This window comes from Meriones unguiculatus, chromosome 20 (assembly GCF_030254825.1).
Source record: "Meriones unguiculatus strain TT.TT164.6M chromosome 20, Bangor_MerUng_6.1, whole genome shotgun sequence".
NCBI lineage: Eukaryota > Metazoa > Chordata > Mammalia > Rodentia > Muridae > Meriones > Meriones unguiculatus.
Genome location: NC_083367.1, coordinates 63,767,605 through 63,784,315, shown reverse-complemented (window position 1 = coordinate 63,784,315; position 16,711 = coordinate 63,767,605). Strand labels below are relative to the sequence as shown.

The window sequence follows — 16,711 nt, the reverse complement described above, 5'->3', positions numbered from 1 at the left end:
AAGAGTTTTTTACAGGGAGAGGTTGAAGAGAGAACAAACTAGAAACAGGAGCAAGAACATTTTGCTAGGGTTAGTTTGAGGCCAAGCAGAGCAATTCAGTCAGAGGCTGAGAGAGAAGCCAGACTGAATCAGTTAGCTAGGAGAGGAGTTTGAGCCAGACCAGCTGAATTGAACCAGCCAGCAACAGTTCAGAAAGAAACTAGAAAGTTGTGCTTATTCAGGAGTAAGTCTCGGAGGCTGAAAACATTCCAGGCCTAGTTTTTTTATGGAGGCTAGAAACTTCTAGGACTAGCACTAGGTTAGCAGACAGAGGCAGGAAGCTTCTGAGACTACAATTAAATCAGGTGAATAAAAGTTACTTTAACAATGTTATAAGATCCGGAGTGATGGCACACACCTTTAAAGAATCCCAGGACTCAGGGAGGCAGATCACTGAGTTTTGAGGCCAGCCTGGTCTACAAAGCTAGGAGTCTAGGACAGCCAAAGCTACACAGAGAAACCCTTTCTTGAAAAACAAACAAAAAGGCCAAGAACTTATGGCTTGAGGGCCTAAGCGGTGGCTGAGCAGCAGAGGAGCTTGCTGCCATGCCTGAAGACTTGAGTTTGATCCCCAGGACTCACATGGTAGAAAGAGGGACATAACTTGCAAATGTTGTCCTCTGATCTATGCATGCACACAGCAACTAAATGTAAATGGGAGGGAGGACACCGTTAGCATTTATCCTGTGAAAGCTGTAATCAGGGACCATGGACACAGGAAACATGCTCCACCGTATGTGATTGCGGAGGCTAGTCTATCTTCTAGAGGCCCTTACAGCAGACTGGGGAATGGATGAACTCTGAGGGTGTTTACGTGCATTCTTCATGGAAACAGATGCGAATATGTATTCTCCAAATTCTGCCCATGCTTAGTCCAAGCTGATTGGTTCCCCAAACACTTCTTTCTTCGGGATTATATTGCCATTAGAAGCACATCTTCAGCCAGTGCTGTATTGCTCTGTCTGACTGTATCATGTGAAAAGTCATTTTTCACCTTGGTCTTGTGTATGATAGACCCCACCTACACCTACAAAGTGGCCTTTCTAACCTCTAAGCAGCTAGCTGTCTATCGGAAAACAGCAAGAGCAATTCAGTAGCCCAGACCTTTTCAGACCTGCAATATGCTATATTCACACTCACTGTAATGACAGACTGCAGCAGAGTTAAAGAAAAGATTTATTTTGGCTCCTGGGTTTAGTCAGTGGTGTGAGACACGCAAAATGGTAGGATGGGTAAAGCCGTTCACCTCAAGGCAGGGAGGAAGCAGAGACAGGAAAGGACCAATGCAAGATGGAACTTCTATGCCGACAGCAACAAGGTGATGCTGCCAACTTTATGATGTCCATTAGATGGAAAGTGTGTCTGCCTGAGCGGGCTTCTTTGGGGATGATAAAATAGTCTTAGAAATAGTCTTAGGTGGACAGTAGGTGGTGGTGATAACTAGAATTCAGTAAGCTGTATACTGGAAAAGTATGCATTTGGGACTAGCATGCACAAGGTCTTGGGGTTTGAGCCCTAGCACCACAAAAGAAAAAAAAAAAAACCACAATGCTGCTACCCAAAAAAGGCCATCACCCTTTAGAGGGACTTCTAAAGGGTACACAAAGAAATCTTTGTTAGTTTATCTGACAGATGCAAATATTTTTTTCCATATCCAGAGCACATTACTGTATAACTAGTTAAAATATCCTAAAAAGATTATGAAAATATATATATATACACTATTCTCAGCAACATTTAAAAAAAAACAGAAGCATACAAGACTGACCCTAGCATACCACCGGGTATGTGATACCCAATGCGTAAAAGCAAATGTGTAGCTGACATATTAATGGTTAAAAACTGGCACTAAAACATGACAGCATCTTCTAGTTTGTTCTCTCCAGATGGCATTTTCTGTGGTGTGTTAAGTTGCCAGTCAAGACTCTTGGGTAAGCTGGGACAGTCTCAAGTGGACAGGCATTCTGGCCACAAGCAACTTGGCTCTCCACCCCAAGGCCCAGCATGAAAGAGTTTCTTGTAACCCTTCCTCTGTGACCTCCATGTCAATGTGGGTGTTTCCCAGTGCTTGCCTGAAGAGCTGCATTCTGCTGACCAGGCTGAAGCCACAGTGAGTGCACAGGACTGCATACAGCTTAACAAGAGAAGGCGAATGCTGCATTTCTTGCACTGTATTCACATAAGAATGGAAAGAAGGTAGCTGTCACTTTTCAAGATCTCTGGCTAAAGTTTCACAGATGAACTGTAGGGTACGTTGGTACAAAAAAGCATCCTTTGTCTTCGGCTTGCAAATGTTCAAGTGGTTGACATCCACAGGAATTAGATCCCCAATGCCTAAATCTGAAGAAAGCAAAAGTGTCAGTAAAACCACGGGATGCCAAGCTCACCCGCACAGAACTTTGACATGTGTGAAAATGGATGCCCCATAGCTAAGTCTCCGTTTCTGAGAACCTGAGCACGGGCATTGTAGGGACTTCCCTGTACCTGTAGGCTAATAAAAATCTCCTACTGCTCTTCTAAGAATGGCAATGCCCCACACGGGCAGGGTGGATGGTAGGCAGGAGTTAGATAGTCTGACAAGTCTATGTGATGCAGGTAGATGCCAGTGAGTCTACCACTGGATGAGGGATGAGGGGAGCAGGTAAAAGAGGGCGGTCAGAATTGCTGTAGCAAAGCTACGATGCTGCAGGCAGCTGGTCAGGAGCCCGGCTGTGCTGTTGCTTTAAGAATGGAACTCTTCGAGGAGCCCTGGGATTCGGCAGGAGGTCTGCCCAGCTGTGTGGCACAGTGAAAGGAGGACCCAGGGCGCCATACACACTAGGAATCATCACTAAGGCAAGCACACCTGGCCACTAGGCACTTGTCATGGGCTCTGAGCGACCAGGACAGGACCTAAGCCAGCTGAGCTCAGAAAGCTGGGGCAGGCACACCAGACAGGGAGGCGTATGGGACAGCACGGAGCTTGGATGTAGGGTCTGCACGATCACACCAGGCATTGCTATTTCCCTCGACTTGGATTTTAACACTAGTTTTCTTCCCCAAACCTCTATCTCGACATTTTGTGAATGGGTTTAAGGTTTCGATGCAGCTATCATTTGATGACTACATGACCCCTTCCTTATTCTAGCTCACAGAAGTGCTTGGTAGTCTCCTCAACACAGGTGCACTGTTTGAGCCTTAAAGCTAGCTAACGAGCCATTGTCACCTAACGTATTACAGAAAGACAAGAGGCTAATGCCAAGGCTGTGTGCTTGCAGGGGGATATGTTGCTTTTTAACTTTCTCCTATTCTTCCCTAAGATACTGGCTATCAACAGCTATTAAATGCCAGGTCCCATTAACTAGGCATCGAACGGTCACCATGCCTCAAGAGTGAGTACCTGCTGATTCCACGGGCACTATATGCAGTTTAATCATGCTGCCGATATACGTTGGTTGTGTTTCTACAAAATTCAGCACCTGGAAGTTTTTGTCTTTTGCAAACTCCAGAAAATCATCCTGTAGTATCTTAAGTGCAGGGGAATCTAAAATCAGAGAACAAGACAAGTTCTGTTCACTCATTCAGGAGAAAAGGCATTCATGTTTTAACTCAGAGCGAATATTAAGTTCCAATTCATGGCTGGCTCAGCAGGTAAAGTGTTTGCACTGCAATCCTGAAATCATGAGATTTTTAGTTATTTGGATCATTTAAGGTAGGAAGACCCACCTTATATCCAGATCCCTTGAGGACCCACCTTTAATCTGGTCCACACCTCCTAGTGACAGCCTAAAGGACAAGGAGAAGAGAAGTGTTTGCTCTTAACCTGCTGGCCCTTATTCACTGGCACTAGAGTCTATGTTTTGGGATTCTGACATATACTGAAGAGCAGCTGAGACATCCACCCTCATGGACTCAACAACTACTGCAGTCTCGACCTTCCAATAGGAGCCATTCTAATAAATCCATATATGAGGAGGACCTGTTTGGATCCCTAGAACCAGTGTAGAAAGCCAGGTGTGCATACACAGCTGTAATCCTAGCGTGTGTGTGTATGTATGTGTGTGTAGGGCAAGAACAGGAAAAAAAAAAAAAAGATCAAAAGTCTCAGTATCTACAGAGCACTCTAAGAAGACAGCAGACCACAATGCAAAAAGACAGGAATAACCAAACAAGGAAATGATGTTGGGCTCTCAAAACACAAAACCTGAAGATCATAGCCAAGATGGCTGAGAAGCAGTATGGGCCACAAGGAAGCACCTGAGACCTGGAAAAGGGTCATCTGAGCCCCAGAGCTCTGCATCTCTGCTTACCATCACTTCAAGCCCAAGTTATCCTATGGGATCTAGAAAAGATCTCTTGGGTTCTATACCCTCAAGTCTATGTTGAGTGCATCCCAGCATTACCTGTGCTCATCCCTCAGGACCTTCATAAAACTAGAAGGGATGAATACTACCCTAAACACAAGCATCAACAAAGGGACACATTACTAAGGGAAGCAAAATGACAAGGGAAATAGTAATTCTCCAGCAATAGATTTGCAGGAAATCTATGAAATGGCTTACAGAAGAACTAAAAATAGCCTAAGGAAATTTAAGATAAACATCAGAGCTAAAGAGATAGATCAGCAGTTGAGAACATGCCCTTATAGAAACTGATTTCCAGAACCCGTATCCCAAAACTTCAGCTCCCAGGGATTCGACACCTCTGGCTTCTGAGAGCCCTTGTACTCATATGTGTGAGGAACACATGTATACGAATACATATAACACAAAAACAATTCAGAATATAAGTGAGAAACTGACCAATGGCAGAAATAAGAGAACCAGTCAGAACTTGAAACTCAAAATAACAAGAGTTTCTGTAATGAATCAGAATGAGAAAAAAAGAACCAGTCACTGAGCCTGATGATATAACTCAGTCACACAAGAAGGAAAAAAGGGGAGGTAAAAAAAGATTCTGAAGTGGCTGATTTATAAAAAAAATGTCCATGTACGAGAGCTTAGAAGCTCCCCAGAGATACTCACTGAGTAAACTGGAAAACGACAAGAAAAGAATGGAATTACATATGCAAATTACAGAAAGAACTGCCAACCAAGAATATGATATCCAGCAAAATTATCCTTCAAAAGTGAAAAAACAGTCTTTCCCAGATCAGTAGACACAGGAGACTCACCACCACCAGTGTACAATAGAAAGAAAAGCCAGCCATCACCCAAGCACACAAACGAACATATATGTTCACCAAAAGAACCAAGACTCAAACCTTACCAAACCATTCAAACAGGTGGAAAGGAATACAATTAACACAGTTCTTAATAACCCTACAGATGAATGAATTATACCCTCCACCCACAAGACAGACTTGATGATGTGCTGTCTACAAGAAATGCACTTCACTTGTATAGAGGGACAGCTGTACAGATGAATTGTGCTCTACATCAGAAGCAGTGAAAAGAGGCAAAACTACACACAGATGGATCAGATGTGATAACTGTAAACGTATCTAACACGGAACCATCCAATCATGTAGAGTGCGTATTAGATCAAGACAGACGGATTAATACAGTGCAGATGGCGAGAGCCAGGCCCCACTTTCCACTATGCTAAGACCGTCCAGAGAGAAGCAGCTGAAGCACTCAATACACAGTTACTGGGCCTGACATGAATTCTTAGACCACTCCGTCCAAAGTAGCAAAGCATTAGTCATATGTTGGGCTACAAATCAAGTGTCAATGACAAAAAAAAAAAAAGCTAACATGCTGGCTCAGAAGTTCATGTATGTTTTTCCAGTTGATGAGTTTCCAAAGGAGGGGAAAAGGCAGTTTACTAACTTGGAAGAACAGTCATATGTCCTGATTTAAACAGTTGAGATAACAGCATTATGGCTACAATAGAGTAGAAAACCACCTAAGAACAAAAGAGCTACTGAAAAATCGAGCCAACCCAAAAGCTTTCCATGGATGATCTAAATTATCTGCAAGTTTAAAAACAAGACTATTTAAGGAAGAAACTGGTTCCTTTCTCCCTCCCCCCCTATCTATAATGTTCTACAGCCTCAGTTTTGTTCACAACAGAAAGCATTACCCTTGCTGAGCTCTTTGACTTCCAAAGAGGGAAAGAGAAGATATCGAACATTAATGGAGTATTCAGCCAAGTGTGATCCGTGGTGAGGGACACTGTAAAATATGATGCCTCTGGTATTGTTTATAATGGCGCTCAGTTCCGGCTTCTTCGAGGCTTCTAACAGCATCTTCTTGACAAGAAGACCTAGCCACAGGGAAGAGAGAAAAGAGTGAGTAAAGTTGCCTCTCTCCTCTATTACCTGTTTAAAAAAAGAACAAGCAAACAAGACAGATGCTTTAAAATTTAAATAATTTTTTCCAGAATAAGAAAAAGCCTTTCCAATAACAACACTACTATAGAATGTCTCAATACGAGTCTTTGTGGTACAGACCTTTCTCCCATAGATTTCACTGCCTCTGTGAGGCAGGTCAGGCCCTGCCTGAGCCAGTGTCAGGTCACTGAATCCTACACCCAGAGTCGCAGGTCCCACCAAGGAAGGTCAGCTGCTATGGGAAAGGTCTCCAAGAGCACCTAACCACGTCCCCTAGCCAGTTAACATGAAGGCACCATGGATGACAGCACTGGGTTTTGGAGAAGCAAAAGGGCTACATCCACCTTTCTCAGCAATGGGCTGTGGCTGAGTCACACTTAATCACACTTAATCAGACATCTAGCCTGGGGCTGGGCCAGGACCTTAAGCTAGGCATATGGAGAGAGCTGAGAGGTGCTTTGGGGGAAGGCCCAGAGAAGTAACGCATGAGCTGGAGGAAGGCCAGGCCCCAAGCACAGCATCCAGACACAGCAGAACCGTGACCTCGCCTCGGCAGCACAGGCAACGACCCTTGGCAACAGGAACAGGCACGGTGGGAAGAAAGGGAAGGACTGAGGCCTGCGGCAATGCTGGCCTCCCCCCGGTGTGATGCTGACCCATCAAGTTATCAATCCCTGCTCTCCCACCCAGTCTGTTACTAACTGTCCCCTTCTAGAAAAGCAAATAGCATAGGAGAAGTAGTCACTTTAACACACTCAGCTAAAGCATTAACTCGGTGTGAGGAAAACAAAGTAAAACAGAGCAGAACTTTCAGTTGGCCACAACCCTGACAACCACCTCATGATGGTCACTCTATGATCATCCTTACCTCCCATGCTATGTGAAATCCAAATCATTGGCCTATCCCCAACACCAGCTGCTCTGAGCTTGCTGAGAAGTTCGTTGCTTCTGAATGCAATGGACTTTCTGAACAAAATGAAAACAGCAAGCATGACGGGAGGCATCCATCCCCAAATCTTACTACTTAAGAACATCTGCTTGTTCAGTGCTATTGGCTCACATTCTAATGTGCAGGCTACTCCAATCTTATTCTTCATCTGAAACGTAGTAATGTTAACACAGTTAGGACTATCTAAGCCCACGACAGGCCACTCAGACACTGAACAAGCATTATTTGAACATCAAATGGATTTGGCAATTTGTACATGTCAAACATGGGTCTCATCCCTGCCCTGACTGAACTATCTGAGTTTACTTCTTGTGTTGATGCTACAGACATTAAGCTTTCCTCATTTGGATTTAAGAAAAATACTAGGAAATAATCAAAGTTCAAAAAAGTGATGTCAGGCCAAAAGGGAACTCAACTTCATGGTGGCAGCCTGCTTGTCTCGCACTGGGATACATTTTTTGAGAATAAAGGTTCCCCAGTGCTGCTCTGGGAGACAGCAGGCGGGCTGGGTGCCAGCTTGCCCTCTGTGGGCACCCTGCTGGACACCCTGTGTGGAGCTGCTCATCAAGCACCGACTACATCAGCTCTGTGAGCAAAGCCTCCTAGACACTGGATGCCTCACCTACACTGCACAGTGAGCCAAAGGTGGGACTAACTACTGTCTAGGTCCTGGAGACCAGGAAGGAAGGGACACGAGTCAAAACGGCTCAGCATCTTTTTCCGAGCTTCCCTTAACCAGCAGGATTGTGACTACACAAGCAACCATCACTTTCACCTACGGCAGAAGTGAAGGCTTTGATCGAGATCTGTGCTTACTGCTGTGATGTGAGGTGTGCCAGGAGACCTACACGATGTTGTCTTCTGCTATTACTTTCTGCTACTTATCACGTACCACAAGCTAACGCCTCCCAGAAGGACGGTGACAAAGCTAGCAGGCTGAGGGATTTGCCTAACATGTACAAGACTTGGGCTCGATCCCCAACACTTCAAAAGTTGACTTCCCACAGCAGAGGACCCATGTGCGGCCGGAGTCGTCCCGCCCTCCCAGCCTCCCGGAGCCTCCACTGTTACCTTTCCATGGGGCACCGAGCTCTCCAGTCACTGAGGTTGGTGTCGTACTCCACACATATGATGCGAAGCGCAGGACAGTCTTTTGCCAGCCATGTCTAAGTAACACAAAAGGTTCAGGAGATAAGCATGCCATCTCCCCAGCCAGCTCTTTCCTACAGAGGCCTCCTGAATTAGACCCCACAAACTGGAATACAGTTGGGAGGTGATGATAAAAATAAGTATTTTATCTCGCTACATCTCTGGTCACAAGTGCCCTCAATATTTACAACAAAGGCCAAGGAAGGTGTGAAAACATTGTCAGTTTTAATCTGCAATTGCCCAAATCAAGACTCATCTTGGAGGCTTTTAGCACTTAGTAGGCCTTCAGCACTTGGTTATCTCAGGACACACTGTACTTCTGCTGGAATATACTGAGACCTGAGAATTGGAAACTAATGACATTTGCAGGCTGTCTCTGAGAACTGAGGCTGACATCTCCAGACTTCGACATTACCGGGGAGAAAAGCATACTATTCGTTCTGAAGTTAAGTGGGAAGGGAGCAAAGCCCCCAAAACTACGCACACACAGGCAGCACTATCCTGCCTGGACTGTGAATAAATTTCAGCCTATGAATTCACACCAGAGTTGAGCCTCTTTGGAAGAAATAATAACAAATGCAAAGGAGGGCACTACATCACCCAGGTTTTCTATCTTTATAATTATTGAGGTCATAAAATTCACTATTACAAGTAAATCAGGGCTGTTTTATTTTTAAGGTATGCATCAACAGGGTGAATGATTACCCTGCTTTTTAACTCATGGAGGATCACTCTGGAGTCACAGAATATACCCTGAACCGAAAGCACAGCGCAGGATCACGAGCCCGGCTCCTGAGTGTCTCCAACCCCAGTGGCACAGGCAAGGAAGTCAGTCACAGCGCATGGGCAGCAGCGGTAGTGGCGACATGTGGGTGGCAGTCCCAGCTGCTGCCCCTTACCTTAGGCCAGCATGTCGTGTACCTGTCTTCGCCCACCAAGGCATTTTCTGTCAGAACTCGCTCGCTGTCCTGCTGGCGCCAGGTTTTAAACGCTGCTCCCATAAGGCCATGAATAAAAAGGACATCGGCTTTAATGGGCTGACTAAGAGGGAAGAGAGTTTTAAAAAGAAGCAGAACAAATGCATTACTACTGTGGCAAGCTACACGGCATTCTCTCCGGAGGGCTTTAGCAGGCTGAGGTGACTCAAGGAGACTAATTAGGGCAAGCTTTATCAGCGTGGGCTTGCTTGGGGACACCGGGAATCGGACAAAGACACAGAGCAATCCACTGCTCCTCAGGGAAAACGATACAGTTAGCCAGGCAGACCAACCACAGAGCCTGTACTGAACTCAGTGATTCATCAGATGGGTGATGCCACCATCAGATTACCCTCTAAGTCAGTCTAGAATACCTTCCACAAACCAATTAAGGAATCTAAGAGATTAGACAAGAATATGCTAATAGAACAGCAAAGTCACTGCACCTGAGAAATGTCAGAAGGACCTCCCAAGGACATGCAGTGGCTTCATGGGGAAACGCGACAACACACCTCATTCCAGGATTGGAAGGAAACTTCCTTGGTCAGCCAGAAAGACACACACAGGGTAGATCACCCAGTGCCTTGACCTCCCTCACATTTTCATAACTGGAGGGACAATCCTGAGTCCTGATGGGGAGAATCAGCCTCAGGGAGAGATGCAAAGGGGCTGCTCCCATAGGGCAGCATGTAAATCTGATTCAAACTCAGATGCCACCAGCCAGCTTGGAAGGTTAAAATGCTCACGGAGGAGAGAGGAAAAAAAGACAATGAAATGGGAAAGAAATTCAAGGAACAGGAAAACATCTTCAAAACAACTATCATTTTATACAGCAGCTGGTTTAATGTTTAGTATTAACATTAATTCAAATTGTAAGAAAAGGGAACCATTTGACATTCCAAAGTTCCATGTGTATTTGCATACATGGCACTAAAATTGCTATGTAGTAGAACTAAAAATTATATATGAAACTTAACTAAATTAATGATAAAATTGCTAATCTATTATTAAACTAATGAATGCATAGGAAACTATTCTTTAAAAGATATTAAAAATAATTAAAATTTTAGAGGTTGCATCAAAATCATAGATGAAGTCTAAAGAATGTAAGTTTTCTTACCCCCTCCTCTGATCTTGCCTTTTCTTCCTTATCATTCCTCACCCTCCAGTGACCCCCACTCGGAACACAAGATGAACTAAAAAAGAATGACCCCAGCACTGCCTAGACTCCCTGGATAAAAGCTGTATTAAAGACTGTGACATGAGGTTTCAGGACCCCGAGTTTTCACCATTACTGATCCCTCCACGGACCTACACGGTGTTCTGACTTGACATCTTCATGAGCAAGGAGTCCCCTCCACCCTTACAGTGGACAGAGATGTTAGCCCAGGCCCGGGTATGAAGTCACCTGGTGGCCACTGTCTTTCTCCAGGCTCCTCTTACATCTCAAAGACACAGAGATGACATTTCTCATTTCTACCTTGTTTTCACTGGGTGTAGTCTGGTTTACTGTAATTGTGTTATAACTGTTTTGTCTGTTTTGTTTTGTTTTCCAGACAGGGTTTCTCTGTGTAGCCATGGCTGTCCTGGAACTCACTCTGTAGGTCAGGCTGTGCTCGAACTCAGAGATCCATCTGCCTCTGCCTCCCAGGTGCTGGTATTAAAGGCGTTCACGAACACCATTATCCAGCTAAGAAAATGTTTTCTAAACCCAAAACTTTTGTAAAGAAAAATAAGGCAGAAAGGAACCATCAAGTATGAGGAAAAAAGCATAAAATGTTAAAATAATTTTTGGTTAATATAAGGCTGACATCAAGGGAAATGCTTTGTAAGATTCTGTCCTCAAGGGATTCTGTCCAAAAGAGAAAGGAAAAAGGACAGACCTGGCAAGTGACAGTGTGTCCTAAGGTGTGCAGCAGGTAATGGCTAAGGAGCGCCTGTGCATGGCCACACTTCCTATAGTTAAAGGCTAGCACCATCCCGTGGGCACAGAACCAAAACTCAGGTTTCTATGTACAGGAATAAAACTCCACATTTACAAAAAGACAAAGTTGGCTGAGGGAACACAGCTTTTGTTTCATTCCTCAGTCAATGTACCTGTTAAAACCTGATGGTTTAACTGTTTTCTTTGTTGTGCTTTTTCCTCTTTCACTTATAAAAACACCAAACAGGAACCAAAACTCCCACCATACACCACTAGCGTGTTTGTCTTTGCTCAGCATCTTTCCTCTTTTTCTTGTTCTTCTGAAGGCTTTAAAGAACAAATGAGGGTTTTGTTTTTGATTTTTATAGAATTGTTTTTAAAAGAGTGAAGAAAAAAAATGATGATTTGATTTGATTCAAATGCCTCCAAATGAGCCCTTAATGTTTCCACCAACCAAAAGCTAGCATGTTACCAGGTAACACTGAAACCTATTCCCATTTTTCCCTGGTTTGCTATCTCCCTATCTGATGCTCCTACCACAGTATTTGGTAAATATATTTACTCATGATTTTCTTCATGTTCTATGACTACAGAATTAGACTGTGGAACAAGCCTGCCCAGGTAACCTGAAGCCTGAACCATGATCACTCAGCTCAGAATAAACTCTTACTCCTTTTGGAGTGACAGCTGGGATTGCACTGGTCATTGTAACTTTGTTGTTGTTTTTCGAGACAGGGTTTCACTGTGTAATAGCCCCGGACTCCTTTTGTAGACCAGGCTGACCTCGAGAAATCCGAGATCTACCTGCCTCCACCTCATAACATTTTATGTGCTAGTTAGACTGAACCAATAAATTCATATTTTGCAGAGGTTTTTTTGTTTGTTTGTTTGTTTGTTTTAGGGTCTTCTGCAAGAGGACCTTGGATGCCAGGGCCCTGAGCCTCTGGATTTATCAGGATCTCCTGTGATGTGGCTGATTTTTCATTTTGGATCCTCCAGGACAAAGCCCCAGCCCTGTCCCTAGGACCATACTTCCTTCTTAATCCTGCTTCGCTCCCACCTGAAGGGTGGAATGGAGCTCCCTCAGAAAGGGGTGCTGCGGGGCAGGTGCCCTAAGCTGATGGTCAAGGGAGCAGAGCTCTGACAGTCCTTTGTCCTCCCAAACTTGGGAAATGGGGGCAGGGGGAGGGGCAGTCAGACTGCAGGCACTCGTGGATATGGAGGAGCCCTCTGCTATTTCCAATTCCCTGTGAGGACAGACTTGGAGTCAAAGAAATACTGCACATTCCCAGGTTGACTTAAGAAATGCCAGAGGTGGAGGAGACATGTGGGCAGGGAGGCCCCTCAGTTGGTCTGTCCCTGGGGCTCTCCAAGTTGTCCCTTCATCCTCATCAAGCTGAGGGAAGGGTCCGGGCTGCGATGACTAGGTGGCTAGTTTGTGTGGATCCTTCCTTTCACAGCTTTTCCCTAGTCCTGGGCACACACCCAGGCTGGAGACAGGGAGAACAGAAGAGGAACGACCAGCCTGGAGAGATGGGTGTGTGCTCTGGGTTTTATCTTGGATCTCCTTTTTGGAGCTCTTTCCCTCTCTAACACTTACATATAAAATCACTTTCCAGTTAAAAACAAGGAAAAACCAAACCAAACCCCCCAGTGACCGTTAGGTCCAGGTGCTGCTCACCCTGTCCGGCACTGGGGGTGCAGCACGTATACCCCATCCTGGTACTTCTCGCTCACGGTCTCTCGGTCTAGATTAGCCAGTGTTCTGGCAGCATGAGAGGCTTCCATAATGTGGTAGGATTTCAAAGCTTCTGCCATTATAGAAACCCAGCCTGAGGGAAAGAACAGATACCCTAAATACTCATGGTCTCGACTGTAGAGACACTCCAGGTGGGAAGAGGAGAGAGGAAGGCCAGCCTCAAGTGTCTGTCTCGGGTGAGGAAGCCCACACACTCCAGCTTGATTCTGTCATCAGACATTGAGTCCCATAGCACTACGCTGTGATATCCCAAGGGCAGCCTTCTGAGAGGCTGTTAAGTGTGCAAGAAGCCTACCCGGAAAGTAAACACACACAGTGATTAATGCAGGAGAGCCCAAAAGAGGACAAAATGCCATGATGCTCTGCTTAAAGGACTCCAAGAATCAGTGTGCTGATTTGAAGACCTGTGGCCACATCAACAACCCTGACTACAACAAGGAAGCTCTTTCCTAATGAATTTGATGAACTCCTTATCAGACCTAGAGTTCAAAAGGGAAAAATACTATTTTTTATTTCTAAAAATATATATATATATATTTTAAAAAGAAACAGAGGATGTATGGATAAAAGTATGATTTCATACACATTATGAAAGTGCACGCATGCACACATGCACGCACAGAAACATTCAAAGATCCGAAAGATCCAGGCCACCAAACTCGTCAGTGGTCGCTAGCTCTCAGGAGGCAGGTGGGTGTGAGAGCGGTCCGGAGAAACGGTAGGTTCAACTGTGAAACGAGTCAGTTCTACACTGGCTCTCTTTTCTCTCTACCTCTGCTTCTTGGTTAACTAAAATCACATCAACAATTTAACAATCTCAGGTCAAAGCCAGCTCTTGTAGATGGTTCCACATGCTACTCCTTAGTGAACAATACGGACGACCCTGTTGTAAAGGACCTAAGAAAACCCTAGGTAGAGTTCTAAGTCTTTGAAAAATAACGTAGCATGAGGTGAGGCCATGCGAGGACAGAAGCTGGGCCCGGCACACTCAGCACGCACGCACAAAGCCTTTACCTGACTGGACGATAGCAGAGTGAAGATGGTCATTCAAGGCCATGTTTCCAATGATCCTCAAGATGTTTCTCTGCACTTTGGGGCAGTCCTTGTGGAGCTGGTAGAGCCTCTGCAGCAGCTGCAAGCCCCCGCCTGCTTCAATGTGGTCACAGTGGGAGGGTATCTAGCACAATTAACAGAGCTCCCGTTATATTGCACAGCTCCCCTCACACCTCAGAAGCGCCGTGATGCTGCGGTCCTTCCATTTCTGCTTCTTTTCCACACCACAGGTGGGCGCCAACAGTGACTAAACACAGCCGTGCCCTTCACTCAGGCAAAAGTGCTTCAGAACCTCGAAGACAGTGCTTGCGCAGCTGTGGGTGAGGGTGCCAGCTGCAGATGCAAACTCCTTCACGCCACACCAGACCTGCCTGCTTTAGGTCGTCACAGGCAACTGGACTCTGCCTAATGTGCCTTCCGGTGGTGCTTATATTTCACTTGTGGGTAGCACTAGCCTTTTTGCCTTTTTTTTTTTTAATAAAACTATAGTTGGGCATGGTGGCATACAGCTACACAGGGATACACAGCAAGAGCTTGTCTAATAAATGAATAAGCAAACTGTGACCACCACAGCAAAGACTCCACAATGCCAAAATGCCTAGAAATTATCAGTACTTATAACGCAGGTGCACAGCCATCTAAGATTTCCCTTTTCCCTCTATCCATCCTACTACATTTTTTGACAGGTATCTTTTTTCTTTTTTAAGAGTTATTTATTATGTATATAGTGTTCTGCCTGCCTGTGCACCTACACACCAGAAGAGGGCACAAGATCTCACTATAGATGGTTGTGAACCACCATGTGTTGCCGGGAATTGAACTCAGGTCCTCTGGAAGAGCAAGCAGTGTTCTTAACCACTGAGCCATCTCTCCAGCTCCTTGACAGGTATTTTAATGGAAGCTAATGATCTTATATGTATAAAATGATCTGGGGAAAGGAGAAGACGGCACAAATCAAAGACAAATCTCACACTTAAGAGGATGATTGCTCCCTTTATATGTGATTAAGAATTACTTAAAATGTATAATAAGGGACTGGAGATATGGCTCAGTGGTTAAGAGCACTGAATGCTGTTCCTACTGAGGACCCTGGTTCAATTCCCAGCATCTACATGGTGCCTTACATTGTAACTCCAGTTCCAAGGAATCTAATGCCCTCTTCTCTCTTCCAAGGGCACAAGGTATGCACATGCGCAAGGACATACATGCAGGCAAACACCCCATAAACAAAAGTAATATACTAAAATTAAAAAATAATAAGATTAAATATGTAATAAAAATAAAACTTATGTATTGGTACAAACCATGCTTATTAATTCTAACAGTTAAAAGTGAACTTTAAAAATATACTATTTTTATTAATTTGAGAATTTCGTACCTGTGGACAATGTATTTTGATCATATTCACTATTTACCCCTCCCATAACTCCTGCAAGATGTCCCCCACACCCTACCCTCTACCAAATTTGTATCCAAGTAAGTAAGAAAAGGCATATTCTGGAATTTAAGTTACCTCCGAATGCTTTACTATAGCTTCTAAACAGAACATCTCCACTGTGGCTGAGGGAACTTCTCCAAAGCTTTCCACGTAAGGAAGTCCATTTCCTCCAAAACACCATAGTCCTCCCTGAAGTTAAGACAAAGATTTTTTCACAAATGCGGCTTCTTGTTAACAAGCTGTGTACTATACACAAATTAGAAATTTCAAGTATGTAAATGTCTCAAATACTTTGGAAACGTAAAGGGAATGTTCTGCAAACTTCTATCGCTTGTTAGAATAGAAAACACATCAGGTGATGCCCAGAATAATTCTGACATCTTTCCTTCTACGTACTTTCATAGCAAAGTCAATCCTTTATCAACTGGTCAAAGTGTTCTGGCGTGTCTCCTTCAGCATTTACTAATTCATAAAGATTATGGTAACACAGTCAACTGAAAGCCTAAATAAATTTTTAAAGGAGAAAGCATTACCAAACAACGCCATTCAAAGCAGGATGGCTTTTGCTTCTTCCCAGTCGGAAGTGAAGCTCACGTGGGAGACTAAGTGCAGTCAGGGGGTGCAGTCAGGGGGGTGCAGTCGGGGGTGCGGTCAGGGGGTGCAGTCAGGGGGTGCAGTCGGGGGTGCGGTCAGGGGGTGCAGTCAGGGGGGTGCAGTCAGGGGGTGCAGTCAGGGAGATGGGAGTGATGGCTCTGTGGGTAAAGCGCTGCTTGCACAAGTGTGAAGAACTGAGCTCAGAACCCAGCACCCACAAAAGACAGCTAAGTGGTGCACAGCTGTGACCCAGTTCTCAGTAAGGGAGGGGACATCCCCAACCGGTTGGCCAGCCAGCCTAGCTGAAGTGGCAAGCTGCAGATTCAAAGAGACACTGTCTCAAAGTAGAAATAGCTGAAGATGGCTAATATTGACCCCTGTCCTGGAGAGAGAACAAGAAGCCTAGGAGGGGAATACGGCCGAGGAACAGAGAATCCTGCAGGCTCCTGACCCTTCAGTGTAGAAGATGCCTTCTGAGGTCTCCACTGAATGCAAGGACCTGAAATGCCCTTTTAA

At 44.8% G+C, this 16,711-nt stretch overlaps 2 protein-coding genes across 3 annotated transcripts in view; one reads left to right on the top strand and one right to left on the bottom strand.

Moving 5' to 3' along the window:
- Positions 1 to 12,220, top strand: part of Synj2 (synaptojanin 2) — a 104,127-nt gene extending 91,907 nt beyond the window's left edge. The window contains exon 28 of the transcript XR_009588084.1: positions 10,597 to 12,220. The gene's annotated coding sequence lies outside the window, so the exon portion shown is untranslated. The remainder of the gene's footprint in view (positions 1 to 10,596) is intronic.
- The window catches only part of Serac1 (serine active site containing 1), a 34,724-nt gene continuing 19,210 nt past the window's right edge, over positions 1,198 to 16,711 (bottom strand). For both annotated transcript variants that reach the window (XM_021635712.2, XM_021635714.2), the window contains 9 exons: positions 15,677 to 15,790; positions 14,125 to 14,287; positions 13,033 to 13,183; positions 9,350 to 9,491; positions 8,373 to 8,467; positions 7,221 to 7,318; positions 6,103 to 6,285; positions 3,419 to 3,562; positions 1,198 to 2,379 (listed from right to left, as the gene is read on the bottom strand). In XM_021635712.2, coding sequence (XP_021491387.1) covers positions 2,243 to 2,379; positions 3,419 to 3,562; positions 6,103 to 6,285; positions 7,221 to 7,318; positions 8,373 to 8,467; positions 9,350 to 9,491; positions 13,033 to 13,183; positions 14,125 to 14,287; positions 15,677 to 15,790 — 1,227 coding nt within the window. In that variant the 3' untranslated portion in view covers positions 1,198 to 2,242. The remainder of the gene's footprint in view (positions 2,380 to 3,418; positions 3,563 to 6,102; positions 6,286 to 7,220; positions 7,319 to 8,372; positions 8,468 to 9,349; positions 9,492 to 13,032; positions 13,184 to 14,124; positions 14,288 to 15,676; positions 15,791 to 16,711) is intronic.